Genomic DNA, 17,352 nt, shown 5'->3' on the forward strand with positions numbered 1-17,352 from the left:
GAATCAAACAAATGAGTCTCCTGAGGCCTACTATTTGGTAATTTATGTGAATCTATCCCAGAGGCTTGTATTTTGTTAAATGATTTGGAAAAGTTTCGTAGAAATAAATTAGAAAAAACGTGCGACGTTGAAAAAAATGTTTAATTTTATAGAAATTTTTTAGAAAATAATTGAATATCCAATATATTTTTTAGAAGAACTTTTAGAATATAATCGAAATTGATTGATATGTAGTAACTGCTTTCCTGATTTATTGGCGAATAGAGATAAATTAAGAAAAACGAAAACACAGAAACAGGCATAAATAAGTAGTCCCTTGTACGAGATGGCTAAGTCCATATATCGTTTGACGAACACATCGACACCGAGCTTGAGTATATGCTATGGATTATATGCTGTGTGGATTATGATATTCATTCATATTCATCTTGTTAACAAATACGCATGCGCGCAGCCCTTGTCAATGCGGCCGCTGTGATTAATTTTATTTAATTAATTTTGATATTTTGCATTTGACCGGATCACAACAAACATAATGAGGGTAATATGAGAGTATAGGTATGGTGGATATATGTATGTATGAATATGGCATAAATATCTCTCGTTTCTCTGGGGTGGAGGGGACCCATCATAGTGTCACTGTGTATGTGGGTTGGGGAAATGGATGAACTTTGGCCGTAATGTACTCGATGGAGCGATAAATAAAGATTTATACAGCAATTAGATTGATTGACTTTATCGCAGTTATCCATGTTATCCATAAAATTCCGAAGTGGATGGATGCGATGGAGACAAAGAAACGCAAAAGGCAACAAACTCAGGATGAACAAATGGAAATGGCATTTTCAAAGCGTCAAACTCGTAGTTGAATAATAGATAGAGATAGCGCGAGTGTGGGTGAAAGAGAGAGCAGCACTTGGTCTGGGCTCAAAAATTAGCTCAAAATGTGTATAATTTGGGGTAATTTCAATGTAAGTACGTTTGTATATATTTCGGTTTTGCATTGTTCTGGCCGAGAAGCTTTTGAAACGGAACAACAAACAATTTGCGAACATCATGGCCTATTGGCTAACATTGAAACAATAAACACAAAACGAATATGCAACATTGGAATTTCATAGTTGGCAATTGCATTGCAATAACGATTCGTTTCACACAACATTTAATTGGCAGAACTTTGTATATATATATTGTTATATGTATATAGATATTGGTTTGCAGTTGGCTTTGAATGGTCGAAAACAAACACAATCTTAAGTGAATCAAAGTAATTGTAATAAATTTGTATGTCTGTTGCCAATTAGCGAAATTAAAAGGAGAACAAATGCTAAGACACAAAATGAGCTTTAAGCAACAGAGACAGACATAGAGAAAGAGATAGAAACATATAGTAAAGGAGACAGAGATATTTATAGAGAGAGAGCGAGAGATAGTTACAGGTTAGAGAGGTAGAGACTGAGAGAAATTAAGAAGTATACGAGTAGATTTATGAATTTTTTTGTTTGCTTTTACCAAAAAAAAAGAGGAACATTTGTTTTGTATCTGTGGATAATTGTTGTATTTTTTTTTATTTGTATTTATGGCATATATTTTTACGTATGTACCATTAGAACTTCCGAAACCGAACTGATACTGAGGACATACATTGTGACGCCAACCTCCACAGGGGGACCTGCAACATATACACACACACGGATTGATGGAATTTTCATTTTGCGTTTGGTATGGTTATACTGTAGTTGTAGTTGTTGTTGTAGTTATTATTATTGTGGTTGTTCATGTTAGATGTGGCTAAAACCCAAAATATGAGAACTGAAACACACACACAGCGGTACGAGTAGTAACAATGGACGCAGTACGTTGACACATTTACTTTTCGCTGCCTACTTTCGGGCGCCTTTCCTTGGGCTCGTCGGGTGCTGTTTAATTTCCATTAGCAAAATTAAATATATAAAAGGTACGGTTAACACTTAAATTGGCAAGCGATGTGCATTGCTTTGCTGTTGTACTGTTTTGGCTGTCTATATTTTTGTTGGTGACTAACTAAATTTGTGTTTGATGCTTTTGCTTCTGTTGATTGCACGCGCCGAATGAAAACCAAATCAGTTGACTACTCGAGGTTCACATTAATGTTGTATATTTTGTATGTATTTTCAGCTATACGAATAAGAGTTGCAGTAGCTCAATTAAAAGAAAGTATTTCAAAAACAAAGGCGCCTAGTAAATAAATATTTATTTGAACTAGTGGATTATTTGGTTTTGAATAGCGGATTCACACACCATTTTCGTTTGCATTGCTTATTTAGATAGAGATTTTTATATTTTGGATTTTGGGTATTGCGATTTTTGGCAGCAGTTGGGTAATGAAATTTATCTTGAAGCTTGTTATGAGTTATGTGGGCCTACAAAAAAGAAGAAGACGAAACAATACGCATGAAGTGAGAGGCAAGAGTTTTGCTTGGAATGTGAGGGTTTCGAGATCCGGAAGGGGTACAATGTTGATGGATTGTTTGTTACTGTGGCTGTTGTTTGTATGTGTGAGGTTTTTCATTTTTATTTTTGTTTTTTCTATTTTCTTTTTGGGTAATTTTGATGTGCTTGGCCAATTAGACATACACAAACACACACAGAGTTAAAAGTAACGGTGAGCACAGGAGGAAGTCATTTTGTAGAGCTTAAGGAACATAAAAAGCTTTTTGCCAATCGTTGGTTTTGATGGATTTGAGAGTTGACATTTAGTTTACAATGTGTTGACGATGTGAGAGAAATATCGTGACAAGTACTATAACATTTGGCCCTATTATTCTGACTTCTGGGTTCGTATGGCTCGTCAGCTCCTAACAAAGACCTTGGCTAAAGTATTCATTTGAGGAAATGAATGCGAAATTGTTGGGAAAAACACTAAAACACAGCGGCTATAAAACGAACTAAACATTCGAAAGAGTTAGAAAGTTAGTTTTTGAGAGATTTAGTACCAAAAGGGTAACTCATGAGGAAATAATACCATATAAATAGAAGGAAACACAATAGGTACGGGAGTGGATAAGATTCGCAAATAACGCTTTCAACTGGTGTACTTTGGTCAACGGTTAGAAATAATAGATCGTTCTATCTATATAAATATATATAAAAAAGTGTTTGGAGAGAGAGTTCATACAAAGCAAAACAGTTGAAACATTTGGTAGTTGGTAGTACCACGGAAATCAGGAAATCAAGACTTTGTGTGTGTGTGAGTGTGAGAGAGCAACAAACTAATGCGTTTAGTGGTACGAAAGGAAATTAAAATTCGAAAGAAAACTCCAACAACAAAGACCAAAGACAGAGAGATAGATTTAGGAGTAGATAGATAGAGATAGAATGCGAGAGAGCGCTTAACGATAATAGAAAGGTACAAAGTTCAATTAGTTTGTACCATTTTCACTTCTGAGAGCGAGCTGATCGATAGCACATACATGGTGACTCCGACTTCGACAGGAGGTCCTGCAAACACGTATGTTATAGTAGGTGTTATATAGCTAGGTACGGTTAAGTTTAAAGGATTAGTCTAGTGTTAAAGTTCTCGGATCCCGGATACCGGATCCCAGATCCCACATCTCAGATCCCACTGCGCCTCAACCTCCCCTATATATACTGGATACATTTTGGATACCGGGCTGTGCCCCCACTTGCGTTTCGTTCAAGTCGCGTTGCGTTTTGGGTTTGCTCTTTAGCTATAGCTTTCGCTGGGTAAGTGTAACTATTAAGATTGGGTGTCCGGAGATTGGTCTACTTACCACCGTAATTGGGTCTTACTCTTTTGTCGTAACTAACACTAAAGGAGTCGAGTATAGCGGATATGTTTACGTCACCCAGCATGCTGCCACCGCCAGTCCTGCAAAAGGAAGGGGTTATTATTTAGTTGGAAATAGTTATAAGTTAATTAAATCTACGAAGAAAGGGGATAGGCATGTTCTTCTAATTGTGCAATTTAATGTATAACCATTTGTGTTAAATATATCGGTCAAAATTATTGTTTTAAATATATTTTTAGTACTTCGAGTTTTATCTAAGCAATTTTTCAGCTAAATCTATCTTTATAAAGTAAAACAGAGTTAAAAATTAATTTCTACAAAAGATCGAACCCGTTTATTTCAAGAAGATTTAGTTTTGTGCATTTATTTAACAAAATTATAGATATTCTGGGTTAATATGTATTTGGGACGATTGCCCATTTATTCGTGGCATTTGTTGCTGTGCATCATTTCCATATGGGACGTCAGTGTTTCCTGGAAAAGCGACTGACAGTCGACACAGACATTGCGTTCGGCGGTCGTTGCAGGTTAAGTGTTCATGTGGCACTCTGTGTGGGTGTGCCACTTTCGCTTTATGCGGCATCAAGTGCGCCCCCAACACGAGCGTCTGTATGTATGTATTATTTATTGCATGTGCCTGGCAATGAAGGCACACACATACGCCAGTTGCCAGTTGGCAGTCGCCAGGCACTTCAATGCCTGTTTATTTGCGTCTATTCTACGCTAAACTGTGCTATTAAAGCGCGTTTGTTGTTATTCCAACTCTGCGAAAGCCATTGGATACACAGCGCTCGGGTCTCTGGTCGCAGGACTCACAGCCCAGAGCCCAGGACTCAGAACACAGCACACAGCACACGGGCCTCAGTAGCCGGGGTGAGCAAAATCACAATTTAATAAAAGTTGCGCCTGCAAATAAACAGAAACTCGACTTTGTCTCTCGGTGTGCGCCTGCGCGTTTTTCGGAGCTCAGTGTCTCTTTTGGCTTTCATATATCCTGTTTGCCTTTCATTTGTATCGGGAATATATATATATATATATATCTATATATGAACATCTATTTATGTGGGAGAATTTTGCCCAATTTGCACATTCGCATGTCAATTGTTGTGGCTGATTTGCTGATTTGATGCGATTTTAATTTTGCAGCTCACAAAAGTTGGCCATAATTTTTTGTAATCAAGCCTGGGCGTGCCGTGGCCCACATTCTCTCACCGCTCTCCCCCGAATTTCTCTCGTCCCTACCCCGTTTTCCTCTCTGGCTACGCTTGAGCTTTAAGCCAAGTCGATGGCGGGCCCATTGTGTATACGCAGCGTGGGCATCAAAGCGAAAGCCGACGGCAAAAATGGCAGCCTATTTATAAGTATGTATGAAAATACCCGCACCCAGTCTATGCGGTTTTATATTTCGGGCCTCTTGTCTGATGTTGATAATGAAAAAGTTTTGATTGCTATTTGATTTGAGTTTTTGATTGGGCTTGTGTGTGAGTGCGAGTGGGCTTACGAGTACAATGCTGCGTATGCGCAATGTTCATTGTTACGGGTTACGGGTTACGGGTTACGGTTACTGGCAACTTCCAACACTTTCCGCCTCTCGCCGCTCTAGCCATTAAAGTTTAATTTATGCACTGCTGCTACTTTTGCTGGCAGGTGCTGTCAATAAGTTTTTGACAGCCTGCAATAAAAATTACTTGAAGGACGCGCCAAAAACTTTCCGATTGCTCCGCTTATGCCGCTCCCAAGGCGGAACGTGGCGTATACGTAATATGCAAATGTGCTCCTGCCACGGCTAAGTGAAACTAATATTATGCCCGACGTATTGTCAAATAATTTATGCAGCCCAAGTTTGCTGTGTGTGTGTGTGTGTGTGGCATGCTTGTCGTTAAGTGCACTAGAAAATGTCAATAGGTCGTACTTGAGGCGTCAAATATTTGCCTATTGATCGAGGGCAACTAAAGAGAACAAAAATACGAGAAGAACCTCTTGTTGAGTTGGCAGTTGCCAGATGTGCCGCCACACATTTTACTACACAGAAAGTTAAACTAGTATAGTCGACAGTTAGTAAGCAATATATTGTTTAATAATATTTATGAATTACATATATTATAATAATAAACCAATTGCACAGATTGATTTATTGAATATATTTAGCCACCTTTAAGGCTATTAATATTCTATTTGATTTTGTGATACTCCCTTAAGCTCAGTTTCTTTTTCAATTTCCTAAAACCCTCGGGGGCAAGCAAAGTCAATACCAGTCTTAAAATATTCATGTTAGGAAAATTACCCAATTGTCGGTGCATTTTCACTGTGTAAGTGCACATTGTTGTAGCTTGCAATTAGCCGCTTGCACGTAAGTGGGTAACAATTTGAGTTTTTCCAGCCAGCTCTCAGGACGGCAGAGTGACTTGGGCAACGAAAACAGCAATAAAGGAGCAACAACTGGGGAAAGCGGCTGGGCCAGGAGCTGAAGGAGCAAAAGGAGCACCAGCAGAAACAGGACCAAAACTCACAACTAGAACCCCAACTGTAACAAAACCAAAATGCAAAGTCATGCGCACGACAACCGAGCCCAAAACGTGTCGCCTCAAGTGCCACGCCATCTTATCGCTGGCCACAGTTTGTTGCCTTATCTTGAGGCACTGCACGTTTGCCACACACATATATAGAGGTGTGTATATATGTATGTACACACGTATATACGTGGGTGGGTGTGGCTGGTCAGTGTGCCAGTGTGTGTGTGTGTCTGTGGAAAAGCAAAGCTGTGGGAAATATTGTCGTTATTGTTTGTTGTCGTTCTCGCTGTCGCTGTCATTTTTAGTGGCACTTTGAGTGCCAGCCATTACGTATACGCTGCGTTGGACACGCGCCATTGCATAAATTCAAGTGAAACGTTAAAACAAAGCGGAAATGCGAAAACTACTAGCAAATATTATCTTTCTTTTAGCGTTTTCGCAGTCTTTGTCTTCATCTCCGCTGTCTCCGTTTTTTCCCATTTCCCTGTTTCCCCGTTTTTCCACCAAGGATTTCGTCCTGACAGCTGCAGGGACTGAGGCAAACGCCTACGCCGAGATAAGCAAAAGTTGGTTTAGGCCTTTCTGCTGCGCAGTAAAGAACTCGAGCAAATGTCTATGGGTCGCCCATACTTTAGCCTTCAGCCTGCAGCCTCCAGATTCCAGATTTCAGCCTCCTTCTGCCTTCTCGGGGGCAAGTGTGAGTAAGCGTTTTTTAATAAAGTGATAACTTGATGCCTGACAGCCGCCTGACAGTCGCTAAAAATAAACACATCCGCTTAATAAGCCAGCAGCCAGTGAGCAGCCAGCTCCCGGGACACACAGGAAAGCCGCTCGGACATGGAAACATTAACTATTATGGGCTAGCCCAGCAGTGGGCCAGCGTGGGCCACGCCCCACTTTATGGACTTGTTAAAGCCAATTTCAGACACACTGGGAATAGCTAAAGTATCCCCACAATGGCTTATAGCCTGGGCCCATTGGCCCATATATTTTATGTGTTACGATCAGAGGTATTTCTCTAGTCACTTAGCGCTCAAGCTGGTTTTAACTGTTCAAATTTGCGAATGATATATTCGATATATATATGATATTAACTTTTAGCTATGATTTAAGATAAAAGTTAATACATTGTTTACTTTGAACCATACAAAAATCTTCTTTCTAAAGGTAAAAGGTTACTAAGTGGGCAAAGCACAAATTTATTTCCACAAATATATATTTTATCAAATAATTTTTTTAATAATATTGCATTTTGACACTCGAGATCAATAGCTGTTTATTCCGTTCTATTCTTTCGTAGAATTTGCACTCGTTTGGCCTTTTGATTAAATTAAACCCCATCCTTATACCAAATTCGAACTTATGCGCCAGCTGAGCGGACGAGGTGAGGTAAATGCATAAAAAATTGAATTGCATTGGCGAGTCCTTGACATTTTGCAATATAAACAGCAGGCTGGCAGGCGATGGTGACTCCGATGGCGATGGCGATGGCTAAGGCGCGGATATCTCTCGCCTCCAGGCGGGCCAATAAAAATAGTTGCCCGCTCGAATTGTATTTGCCGGGGCAAATGTGAAAAAAATTAGACCTGCCTTGTGTCGGGGCTTTATTAAATATTTGAAAAGCAGATGGAGGCACAAGTGGAATGGCGATTGGCAAAACACAGACTCACATACACACACACACACTCATGCGGGGAAAAAAGGAGGCTGGCCCGCTGCCTGCCTGTCTGCCTGCCGTTTGTAGATATTTTCAATCATACTCAAAATGTGAAGGAACAACAATTTACGCTCAATGACACTCGACGGCGAGCTGTTGACGCTGCTGCCTGCCCCCGAGTGATGCAGCTGGCAAACTCAAATAGTGGGGCAGGCATTCAAGCAACCAGGCAGTCAGGCAGCCAGGCAGTCTCCTTGTTGGACGCGAACCCGGGTGGTCTTTGCTTTTGTCGCTGCCACTTTAGCATTATCTGCTATCAATAAATTCCCAGTGAAGTGGGCACTTGTGTGGCAAGTGGAGCACAACGGGACACCCAACGGGGGGCGGCAGCCTCAGCAGCCTTAGCAGCCCTAAAGCCCAGCAGCCCATGCCGCACAGGAAGTGGCAGCGTGTAAAGTGAGCAAACTGTGTCGCTCTGGCCTTTAACCTTTTGCTGGGCCAGGGACTGACTGGGATTGGGACTAGAAATGGGATTGGGGTGAAGAGGCTTGGAGGCTAGGAGGCTAGGAAGCTTGGACGCCCTGGAACTTTGACTCGGCAAGGCTGTCATTTTGTGTTGCATACTTTGTGGCGGCGCCTGTGCAATGTTGCATGAAAAAGTAGCGTAAACTTTGCTCCGCTGAATGTGCCTTTGCCATTGCTTGTGCCTTTGCCATTTTGGCCCAAATAAACGAACAACTCAGCTGTGCCTGTGTGTGCCGCCTTGGAGTCGCTTGACTTTTGCCGTCTCTCTTAACGCCACGACATTTTCGATTTTGGACTTCTTGTTACGCTATACTACGCTATATAAGCCACATCATGCCACGTCGCGTGTATCTCCGTGTCCTCGTCTACGTTCCCAGCACGCGATCTTGTAATCCTGTAAACGTGCATTTGTACTCGACTCGTTGCCGCTGTCGTTGTCGCATTTGGACTCGTATTCGGATTGGGATCCGGATTTGGGAGTCTCGTAGACCCCATTTGATTTGCCTAATTTGCCAGGTTGCCATGTTATGCAAATGTTTGTGGCTCTGTATAGCCGCCTAAATATTTACTAATGAGCGCTAACCCAAAAAGGAACAAAAAAGCTGAAAAAAAGGAAGGAAGGAAGGCAGGCAGTGGCAACCAGAGCTCTGCTCTGCATAATTTGTGTGATTAAGTTGACAGAACGCCACAGTAGCTGACAACTAATGCCACAATTGTGGCAATTTCTTTGCGTTGTCCGAATGTGTTGTATGCGGTTGCGGTGGGCTTTTTGCCCCCGTGGATCTGTCCCCAGGGTAACGGCGGGTGTATTGGTTCAGCGGCTGGCGCGCTGACAGCTGTCAGTTGGGTTGAGGGGATATGGTGGCCCAACGGTCAAATCCTTGCACAAGGGTTTCCAAAAACAAACATAAACATCGGAACGCGGACGTTGACGGGTGAGTAATTACAAGACCATCGAGTGGCAGTTGTCATTTTTCAGTCGCTGCCTGCCATTTTAATGACTGCCACATGCAAATGTGACAATGACGATGTAGATACGGAGTCGGAGTGCCCTAATAAATTGCCTGCACTTAGTCAAAATGTCGAGTGGCTCAACATTTATTCACTGCCAGGTCAAGCTGGCTGTCATTCGGCCTAATTAGCTCTGGGGCCCAGAAGAAAATTCGAACGCATTTTGCAGCAAAATGATTTGAATAATCATAAATTACCATGAATTATGGGCCCCACGTTGGGCGCCACCAAACAAAAAACAATCGCATAGCACGCACCTGTCGCACCTAAGGGGGCTGGTCACTGCAGCAAAGTGTCAGGCCCGAAAGCAAATTTATTGTTATTATAACTGCCGCCCAACTGTAGTTTTTCTTTGTTCCAAAAATGGGGAGGTGCCATGCGGCCGTGCTAACCATTATTTGGCCATAATTTAATGCGAATTAGAGGCGAGCACGGCCCTCTATGATGTTATTAGCCTAATTGATAGTTGTAAATGTCACTAATTGAGTAAATGCCATTGAATGCGGCACTGATGATTTCGCATAATTACAGACTGAATAATACTGATACTTACGCCGCTTGCACTGTATGGATCCGTTTGTGGCCCGTTTCCTGTGCGATCAGGGCCATATTGATGGCCAGCCAGATGGTCAGCAGCGGTGTGCGGGGCAGGGGCGCCATCCGGGCCAGCTTGTCCATTTTTGAATCACTCATGGTGGTGCTGTGTGTTTGGATGTTTGTGTGTTGATTTGGTTTCTTGTTTCAGGTGTTGGAAGTTGAAATTTCGGGAGGGTGCGAAAGTTGCTTATTTAAAACGGCTGTCGTGGCTTTTCGTAGTCTTGCATTAAAAATCGAAGTTTTTGTTTTTTGGTTATTCTTTTTTGTTTGTTTTCCCTTTTTTTTTAGTTGCGTATAAAGTAAGTTGTAGTTGTTTTGTTGCTGTTCTTGTGGTTGCAGTTATTAGTCAAGGTTGCTCCTTTAGTTTAGTTGCTAGCTGGTTCCCCCTTTTTTATCCGCTCGGCTACTTGGGCTTCTAGTCAGGGCTTTCTCCGTACTTCTCCGCTTGTTGAAGTCTCTCAGTCAGTGAGTTAGTTGGTTGTTTAGGCAGCGAGGCATTCAGTCAGTACTTCAGTGCATGTGTATGGTTGAGTGGGTGTTTAGAGCTTAGAGAGTGCTTCCTTTCTTCTCTTCTGTTCCTTTCTCCAATCCTCGCTTCGCGTCCGCGTGATGGTAGATCGAGTCGAGCTCAGTCCAGTGGCAGCAGATCCTGATGCGCTTCCTCTGCTTCTGCTTCTGGTTCTGAATCGGATTCCTTCCTCCTGCGGCATTAATTGCTGCTGCTGCTGCTTGTGCTGCTCCTCTGCCCGTAATCAGGTTACTTCCTGTCTTTCCAGCGCTTCACGCTTTAGGGACTTTTTTTGGTTTTCTCTTGCCTCCTTTATTTACTTTTAATTACTTCTATCCTGACGAGATGCCCGCTCATGTGTGTGTGTGTGTGGGTGAGCTGGTGAACTGGTGAGCTTGTCTGCGAGCGCTTTGCAAATTCCTTGAAATTGAGCCTTTCGTTGCCTTTCCTGCCTGCCGTCGTCCTTACGTCCTGTGGGGAATCTGTCGGGACTGGGGGTCCTGGGCTGGGGTGGGTGTGTGTCAGTGTGTTAGTCGAGCTCCAGCAGAGTGTACATCGTGATATCCCGCTACGTATCGCTCTGTTCGTCGCTGCTGCTTCGTCACCCCGCTCACTCTGCCCGCTCTATGCGCTCATTAATAATTACAATATATCCGCACTGTTCATGGCTGCCTCTGCCGTTTATTTTGGGTTGAATTTCACAGATTTTCTATTTTCGTCGCCTCTAAATTCCGAGTGCCGCTGTGGTTTCTGTTTCAGTTTCAGTATCAGTTGCAGCTCCCTTACTGAGTTTCTGAGTTCGTCATCCCAACGGACGCTCCATCTCATCGCTGGTTCAATATCGTTGTGATTGCGGTTGTTCCGATTCGGATTGATCTTATCCCAGCTATATGTGTCCTTTGAGTGCCTGCAACCTGCTCGATGTGACCGATGTTAGTGTTGGTGCTGCAGGCGACGGGGCTCATTTTATTGGATTCGATTATTAGAGATTCCGTGCGCCTTAACTTTGGGCATTGTTTGTTAAGTGGCTACAGCAGTGGATACGCTTCTCGGGGAACTATGGGACATATTTGCTAGATCTGAAAGTCTTATTTTAGTTCTTTGACTCTAACACTGGAAGAATTTGAAATAAGGAAAAAAATTAAAATAACTTTTCAAATTTGTTTCACAAATATGGTCTAGTTTTGGAATTACAGATCGAATTATATTTTAAATTTAATTGTGTTAGTTAGTTGTATCCTTTAGTGCTTTAATAATTGAGTTTAATTTCGTATTTTTTATTCCGAGTTATTGTTTAAAGATTCTTAATTTATTTGGTTGTCGCTTTTTCACTTTTTAGTTTAGCAATTAAATTTATTAGAATATTTTCGGCGTTTTCGTAATAATTTATTTTTTCTTTTTAGTCAAGTGCAAAAACCAGGAATCAGGGCGCGTCGCGTTTTACTTGAAAATTTCACGCTATTGCTAAAGAACATCCTCACACTCACACAACCAAACTAATTTATACACACATACACAGGCATTCACTCAGAAGCACACACACACGCACGTACACACAGTCGAGGCAGACACTTTTGTATAGATTTTGTCGAGTTGCCGTTTCTTGTGGAGTCCTTTTTTCTGGTTCTCTTGTACCGTCTGTGAGTTTTGCCAGCCGCGTTCGTCCGTTACATTTTCTCCGCTGAGCGTTTGAAAACCGTTTGGCAGGACAGCCAGTTGGCTAGCAGTCAGTTGGCCAGCTAGGAGCCGAGCAGGCCTTGCAGGACGAGAGAGAGCAAGAGATTGGAAGAGAGAGCAAGGGATTCGGCCAAAAATAGCCCGAGCCAGAGCCCGAGAAAGTGTGCTACATTTTCTGCAAAGAGCAAAGGAGCTCTCTCGCTCTCTGAGCACCTCGAGTGCAAGTGTGTGTGTGTGTGTGACGGCTGGCACCTTTTGTGTGCTCTGGTGTTGCCTTGTTGTTATCCTTTCGGGCTTTTTGCAGAAATGTCACCGTGCACTCTCAGCTTTGGCAACCCCGGCAGTTACACTCTGTTTAGCATAAACGCTTGCTACTTGGCTCCAAAGTCGTCCTTTTTCCTTCTCCTGCTCTTGCTTTTTGTCCCCAACCTAGTCTATCATCTAGCTGTGTGTCTGTGTGTGTGTCGGCATGCCTTTGTATTGGTTTTTTGTTTTTATAAACTTTTTCGCATGCGTTTTTCCCTAAGCACATTTGATTTGTATGCCACTTTTTGTGGGCTCTCTCTCTTCGGGGTTTTTGTCCTCTTGCTAAATTTCTCGCGCTTTCTTGCACATTCGCACATATCTCGTTAATTGGTAAGCATGCGTTTTCCTGGGAATTTTCTTGTGCCTTGGCTTTGATTGCTTTTTGCGGCAAACCAAGTAAAAAAAAAGAAAGGATTTGTCAAGGCGACGAAGGGAAGGGGAAAAACGAGCATTGTTTCCTTCAGTCTGTTCAACTTGACAAAGAAAAGCGGGCTGGTATGTAAATTCCATATGCATATATGAACGTACGGCTTTCGCGTCTTCCTTCCCTCCCCTGTGTGTGTGCATATTTTATATTCAATGATAAGAGTTTGACATTAATTAAAATGGCAAGAGTTGCGTGTGTGCGGTGCTCACATTCGACATTTTACATTTCACTTGCAGCTTGGGAAATTTATGCCGTGCCCCTCGATGTTTTTAAAACGGCTTTTGTTTGGCGTGCATAAATGCTTTCATATTGTATACGAAACGACGACAGTTATTAATGAGTTTTGGCCCCAGTTACATTCCACTTTTTTTTCGCTACTACATATTTGATGGCCCACAACAGGGCTTTTAAATATGCAGTCCCCAACTTGAACTTGCATATTAAATGGTTTGGCAACTTTCTAATTACTTAATCCGATTTCACAGGCCACGTTTTCATGGGCAAAACGTTCCTTGCTTTTGCTCAAATACTTTTTCTAAAAAGTGATTAAGTATCCGCCAATAAAACTAGAGGACTTCACTTCGTTAGCCCAAACTGCTCAATAAATGTAAAATTTCGACTTTCATCAGAAATGAAAATTATGGATACTTGAGTGCTCCCAAAACTGTGTTCTACTATTCACAAAGCTGAACCAAATTGAGCAGAATGTTCACGTTGCGAAACAATAATGATTTAGAGCAATAATTTTAAAATATAATGGTTTTTCCACATAAATATGCTGCCTAACAGTTTATAATTATAATTATTATTAAAAACATTTGATTAAAATTCATTAAATTGGAATAATTCGTATTTCAAAGCGTTATGAATTTCTTTCTGTGCTTTTAACGGAGACGAGTGGCAGATTTCATAGTCAACTGCCATTGAAATATTCATGTTCAGGACTGGAATCGGCTAAGACTTTAAGCCATTAACCTCGTGGCCGCTGTCATCATCAGTGGCGGAGAAGGAGCAGCAGCAGCAGCATCCTGTGCCCCCTGTGCTCCCTCTCTTTCTCGCTCATCGGGCACTGTCTCACTCTGACGCCCTGTTGATGTGTGGCTGGGCACGTTTTTGGCAATTAAAAGCATATGCGGGCTAGGCCGCCTCCTCCTCGGGGCTAATCAACGAGGCCGCCCCAACAATTTGCTTGAAAATTAAACAAAGCAAAGGGCGTGCAGTGGAGGAGCAAAGCGGGAGTGGCAGGAGGTGGGGGCGGCTGGGGGATGTGGGCGAAGGGGGAGTGGCAGCTGCCAAGACGATGAAACTCACGAAGACGAAGCACAGTGCCTACCACAAGCAAACAAGCGAATACACACACACACAGAAAGACGACAGCGAAATTCGCTCACCCTCACATGCTTACACCCACCAATACACTCACTTACTAACACACACATATATACCACACGTTGCAGCAGCAGAAGGAACAGACTCCTTTTTGCCGTTGCCTTTTGTATTTATTTACTGCTTTTTTCTTTGACTTTGCGTGTATGCCTGTATGTGTGAGCCAAACTCGGCCAAATTGTATGTGCACGCGTATGTGTGCGTACGTGCGTGTTGGTGGTTCAAGTTCTTAGCCTTTAGTTCACAGCAGACGGATTTAATTCCAGAGTTAGCCTTTGCATTTCTTTACTTAATTATAATTTTCATAATTTATCTGCAGCGTTGTTTTTTTTAAACATATCCAGTAGTTTTCTCTCGCTTTTCCGTGCTTTGATTTTTCAAGCACACTCACACACGCACACACTCGCGCTCTCCCTACACAAATACTGCAGTAGTTACGCCTTTTTTCGCGATATGTGCCAAAGACGCGATTGATTTGGTTTTGGGCTATCGAGGTCACTTGATTGTCGAATATTTAGGAGATTTAATGTGGCTTTGATTGCTTTGTCGGTTACCAAAAAGATGTGCAAAATGTATCTATGTATCTGGGCTTTTTAACAAAATTTTATCCGCTCGACGTTAACGACTCGACTCGACTCAACTCGCTCACGGACTCAGCTCGGGCGTGTTTGATTTTTTTGCGGAGACCGAGACCGACTGGCACAGTGGCACTTACATCACGAAGCCGCGAAAATTCAGGGTGCGACCGGTTGGCCGAGTGGAGCCGACAGGACACGAGGATTCTCTCGGTTGGAAATGTTGAGCTCGGCTTTGGGGTTTCGCATTTCGCGTTTCGAGTGGAGAGCTTTTCGGCATCGCACTGCTGGCACAGTTGTTGTAGGTCTCAGTTGGTTGCCCTGCTCCTGTAGATATAGCCTATATTCACATATACGTATACACACATATATATGTGTATCTGGATATGTGTGGGATTGTTGTTGGTGCAGGCCTTAAGCACACGCAACTGTTTCGCTGTATATGTGCGCTTTGTGTACAACCGGGAATCGTTTTGCCTCCCACTGCCAACTTTCTCGCACACAAATCAACATAAATCAGCTAAATCGTCAGGATACAAGTACACACACACACACACACGCATAAACACGCCAAACACACTCACACACACGCACACATGTACTCCTGCCGCCAAAGCACTGTATTAGTAGTAACATACGAAGGCTGAGCGGCAGGCACAGGGCTGGTTTGCATAGAGTGCAGTGACTAGTGGCTGGATCTCATGGCGTATGCGTAATGCAGTTGATGGGCAAATCTGTTTACCCATGACTGAGCAAATTTTGACTGGGCAAACTTCATTTTAGCCTGAAATTGAACTTGATGTTTGGCAAGTGTAATCCGGTCTTATTGAAATATTAAATTATAATCTCATCGCGAGCTCGGCGTTAATTAAATCGTCTGCAATTGATAATTTTTTTAATCCCTTGAATGACAGTTTGGCATATCGGTACTATTTATTATTATAATTAACCAAATTACCATTTGGACTATTTAATTTAAAACAGCGAAAATAAATTAAAAAGGAATAAATTGATTAAAGAATCTGTATTAAAGTGGATATATTTAATCTGGAAAAAATATTAATTTCTATCTTTCTTAGTCGTTTCTTAATAATGCTTACATTTGTGAAACTATATTGTTTTGACTTTGTAGTAGAAAGTTTATAAAACCTGGTCCATCTTAAAGAAGTGTTAATGCATCCGTTTTTTTTTTGCGTTGCAGGTCAATTAATGATTAAATCTGCTCCGAAAAAGAGATTTAAATGTCGCGCTATCCGCAATCCCAATGTATCTCCCGCTGTCATATGCAGTAATGGCTTTTAAAATATATATAGCCAGCCATTAAATACATTTCCGTTCGGGGCCCGACCTCATGCATGCTATACACACAGAGTTAGCACACAAAACCGGTTGGCAAATGGACATCCAGGCGGCCATTTTGTGGCCACAGGACAACGATGTGGGAGCTCCGAGCGAGTCCTTTGCCGGCGATGTCAACCAAGTTGACTTTTCGATGCGCACTGCTGATTTTTTTTAATAAGCATAAATTTTGGCACGTAAAGCAATATGGGTAAGCCGCAGACATACACACACACATATACACAAGAAAACCTTCTAACCGTACTAACGCCTCCCAACTTGCCACGCCCCCCTGCCCTCGAAGGGCGCAAATTGATTGAGTCTGCCGTTGTCATTTGTCGCTGTGGCGGTCCCAAAATTTATGAAAATGAAATGCCACGCAGCGCTTTTCCGCTCTTCCGCTTTTCCGCTTTCGGCACGTGTGTGTATGTGGAAATCTGTATGTTTGTATATCCGTATGAATGTTTGTGTGTGCGGTGAGGCTGAGGCAGTGTCAAATTAATGAAACACATGCAGAGTCGCGTAATTTGTCATTTCGACAAATTTTTGAATTATTTAAACGGAAATCTTAACGTCAGGCAGCCAAACAAAATGTTCACGCCGCGATTTATGTCATTTTCTCGGCTTCCAGCGCGGGTGTTGTAACTCGAACTGCGACTGTGACTGTAACTGTGACTCTTACTGTGAATGTAAATGTGACTGTGACAGGAATGGATGGCGTTTTAAAGACGCTGCATGATATTGCCAACCGAAAAATGCCAGCCAAGGCTCACAATTTCCATTTACGCGTCCTCGTGGAAGTGTGTGTGTGTGTGAGCTGTTATTTCACTCTCGTCTGGGAGAAGCTGTATGCATTATGCATATCCTTAAATCGCAGGGGATATTGGTTAACGGAAGACTTTAACCAGAAAAGAAAATATCTGAAATACAATACGGCAATGCAAAAGTGTTTAAATGCATTTGTTCGCAGAAATTTTAAGCCAGCTTTTATGTGTTTAAAAGTTTACTGTGAGTAGACATAATGTTGCAAATTTTTAGATT

At 42.2% G+C, this 17,352-nt stretch overlaps 1 protein-coding gene across 14 annotated transcripts in view; it reads right to left on the reverse strand.

Annotated features, from left to right (window-relative positions):
• Window positions 1–15,108, reverse strand: part of LOC6737389 (gamma-aminobutyric acid receptor subunit beta) — a 34,920-nt gene extending 19,812 nt beyond the window's left edge. For 4 of the 14 annotated variants that reach the window (XM_039293554.2, XM_016169889.3, XM_016169890.3 and 1 more), the window contains exons 1-4: window positions 14,953–15,107; window positions 10,051–11,715; window positions 3,774–3,871; window positions 1,605–1,672 (exon numbers count right to left, since the gene is read on the reverse strand). In XM_039293554.2, coding sequence (XP_039149488.1) covers window positions 1,605–1,672; window positions 3,774–3,871; window positions 10,051–10,190 — 306 coding nt within the window. In that variant the 5' untranslated portion in view covers window positions 10,191–11,715; window positions 14,953–15,107. Of the gene's footprint in view, window positions 1–1,604; window positions 1,673–3,412; window positions 3,481–3,773; window positions 3,872–10,050; window positions 11,716–12,155; window positions 12,171–12,237; window positions 12,329–14,952 lie in introns of those variants that run through there. The other 10 variants (XM_044923120.1, XM_016169894.3, XM_039293551.2 and 7 more) reach the window with 6 other exon arrangements.
• Window positions 15,109–17,352: the final 2,244 nt, after the last annotated feature.

The sequence above is a fragment of the Drosophila simulans genome, chromosome 3L (assembly GCF_016746395.2).
Source record: "Drosophila simulans strain w501 chromosome 3L, Prin_Dsim_3.1, whole genome shotgun sequence".
Lineage (NCBI taxonomy): Eukaryota > Metazoa > Arthropoda > Insecta > Diptera > Drosophilidae > Drosophila > Drosophila simulans.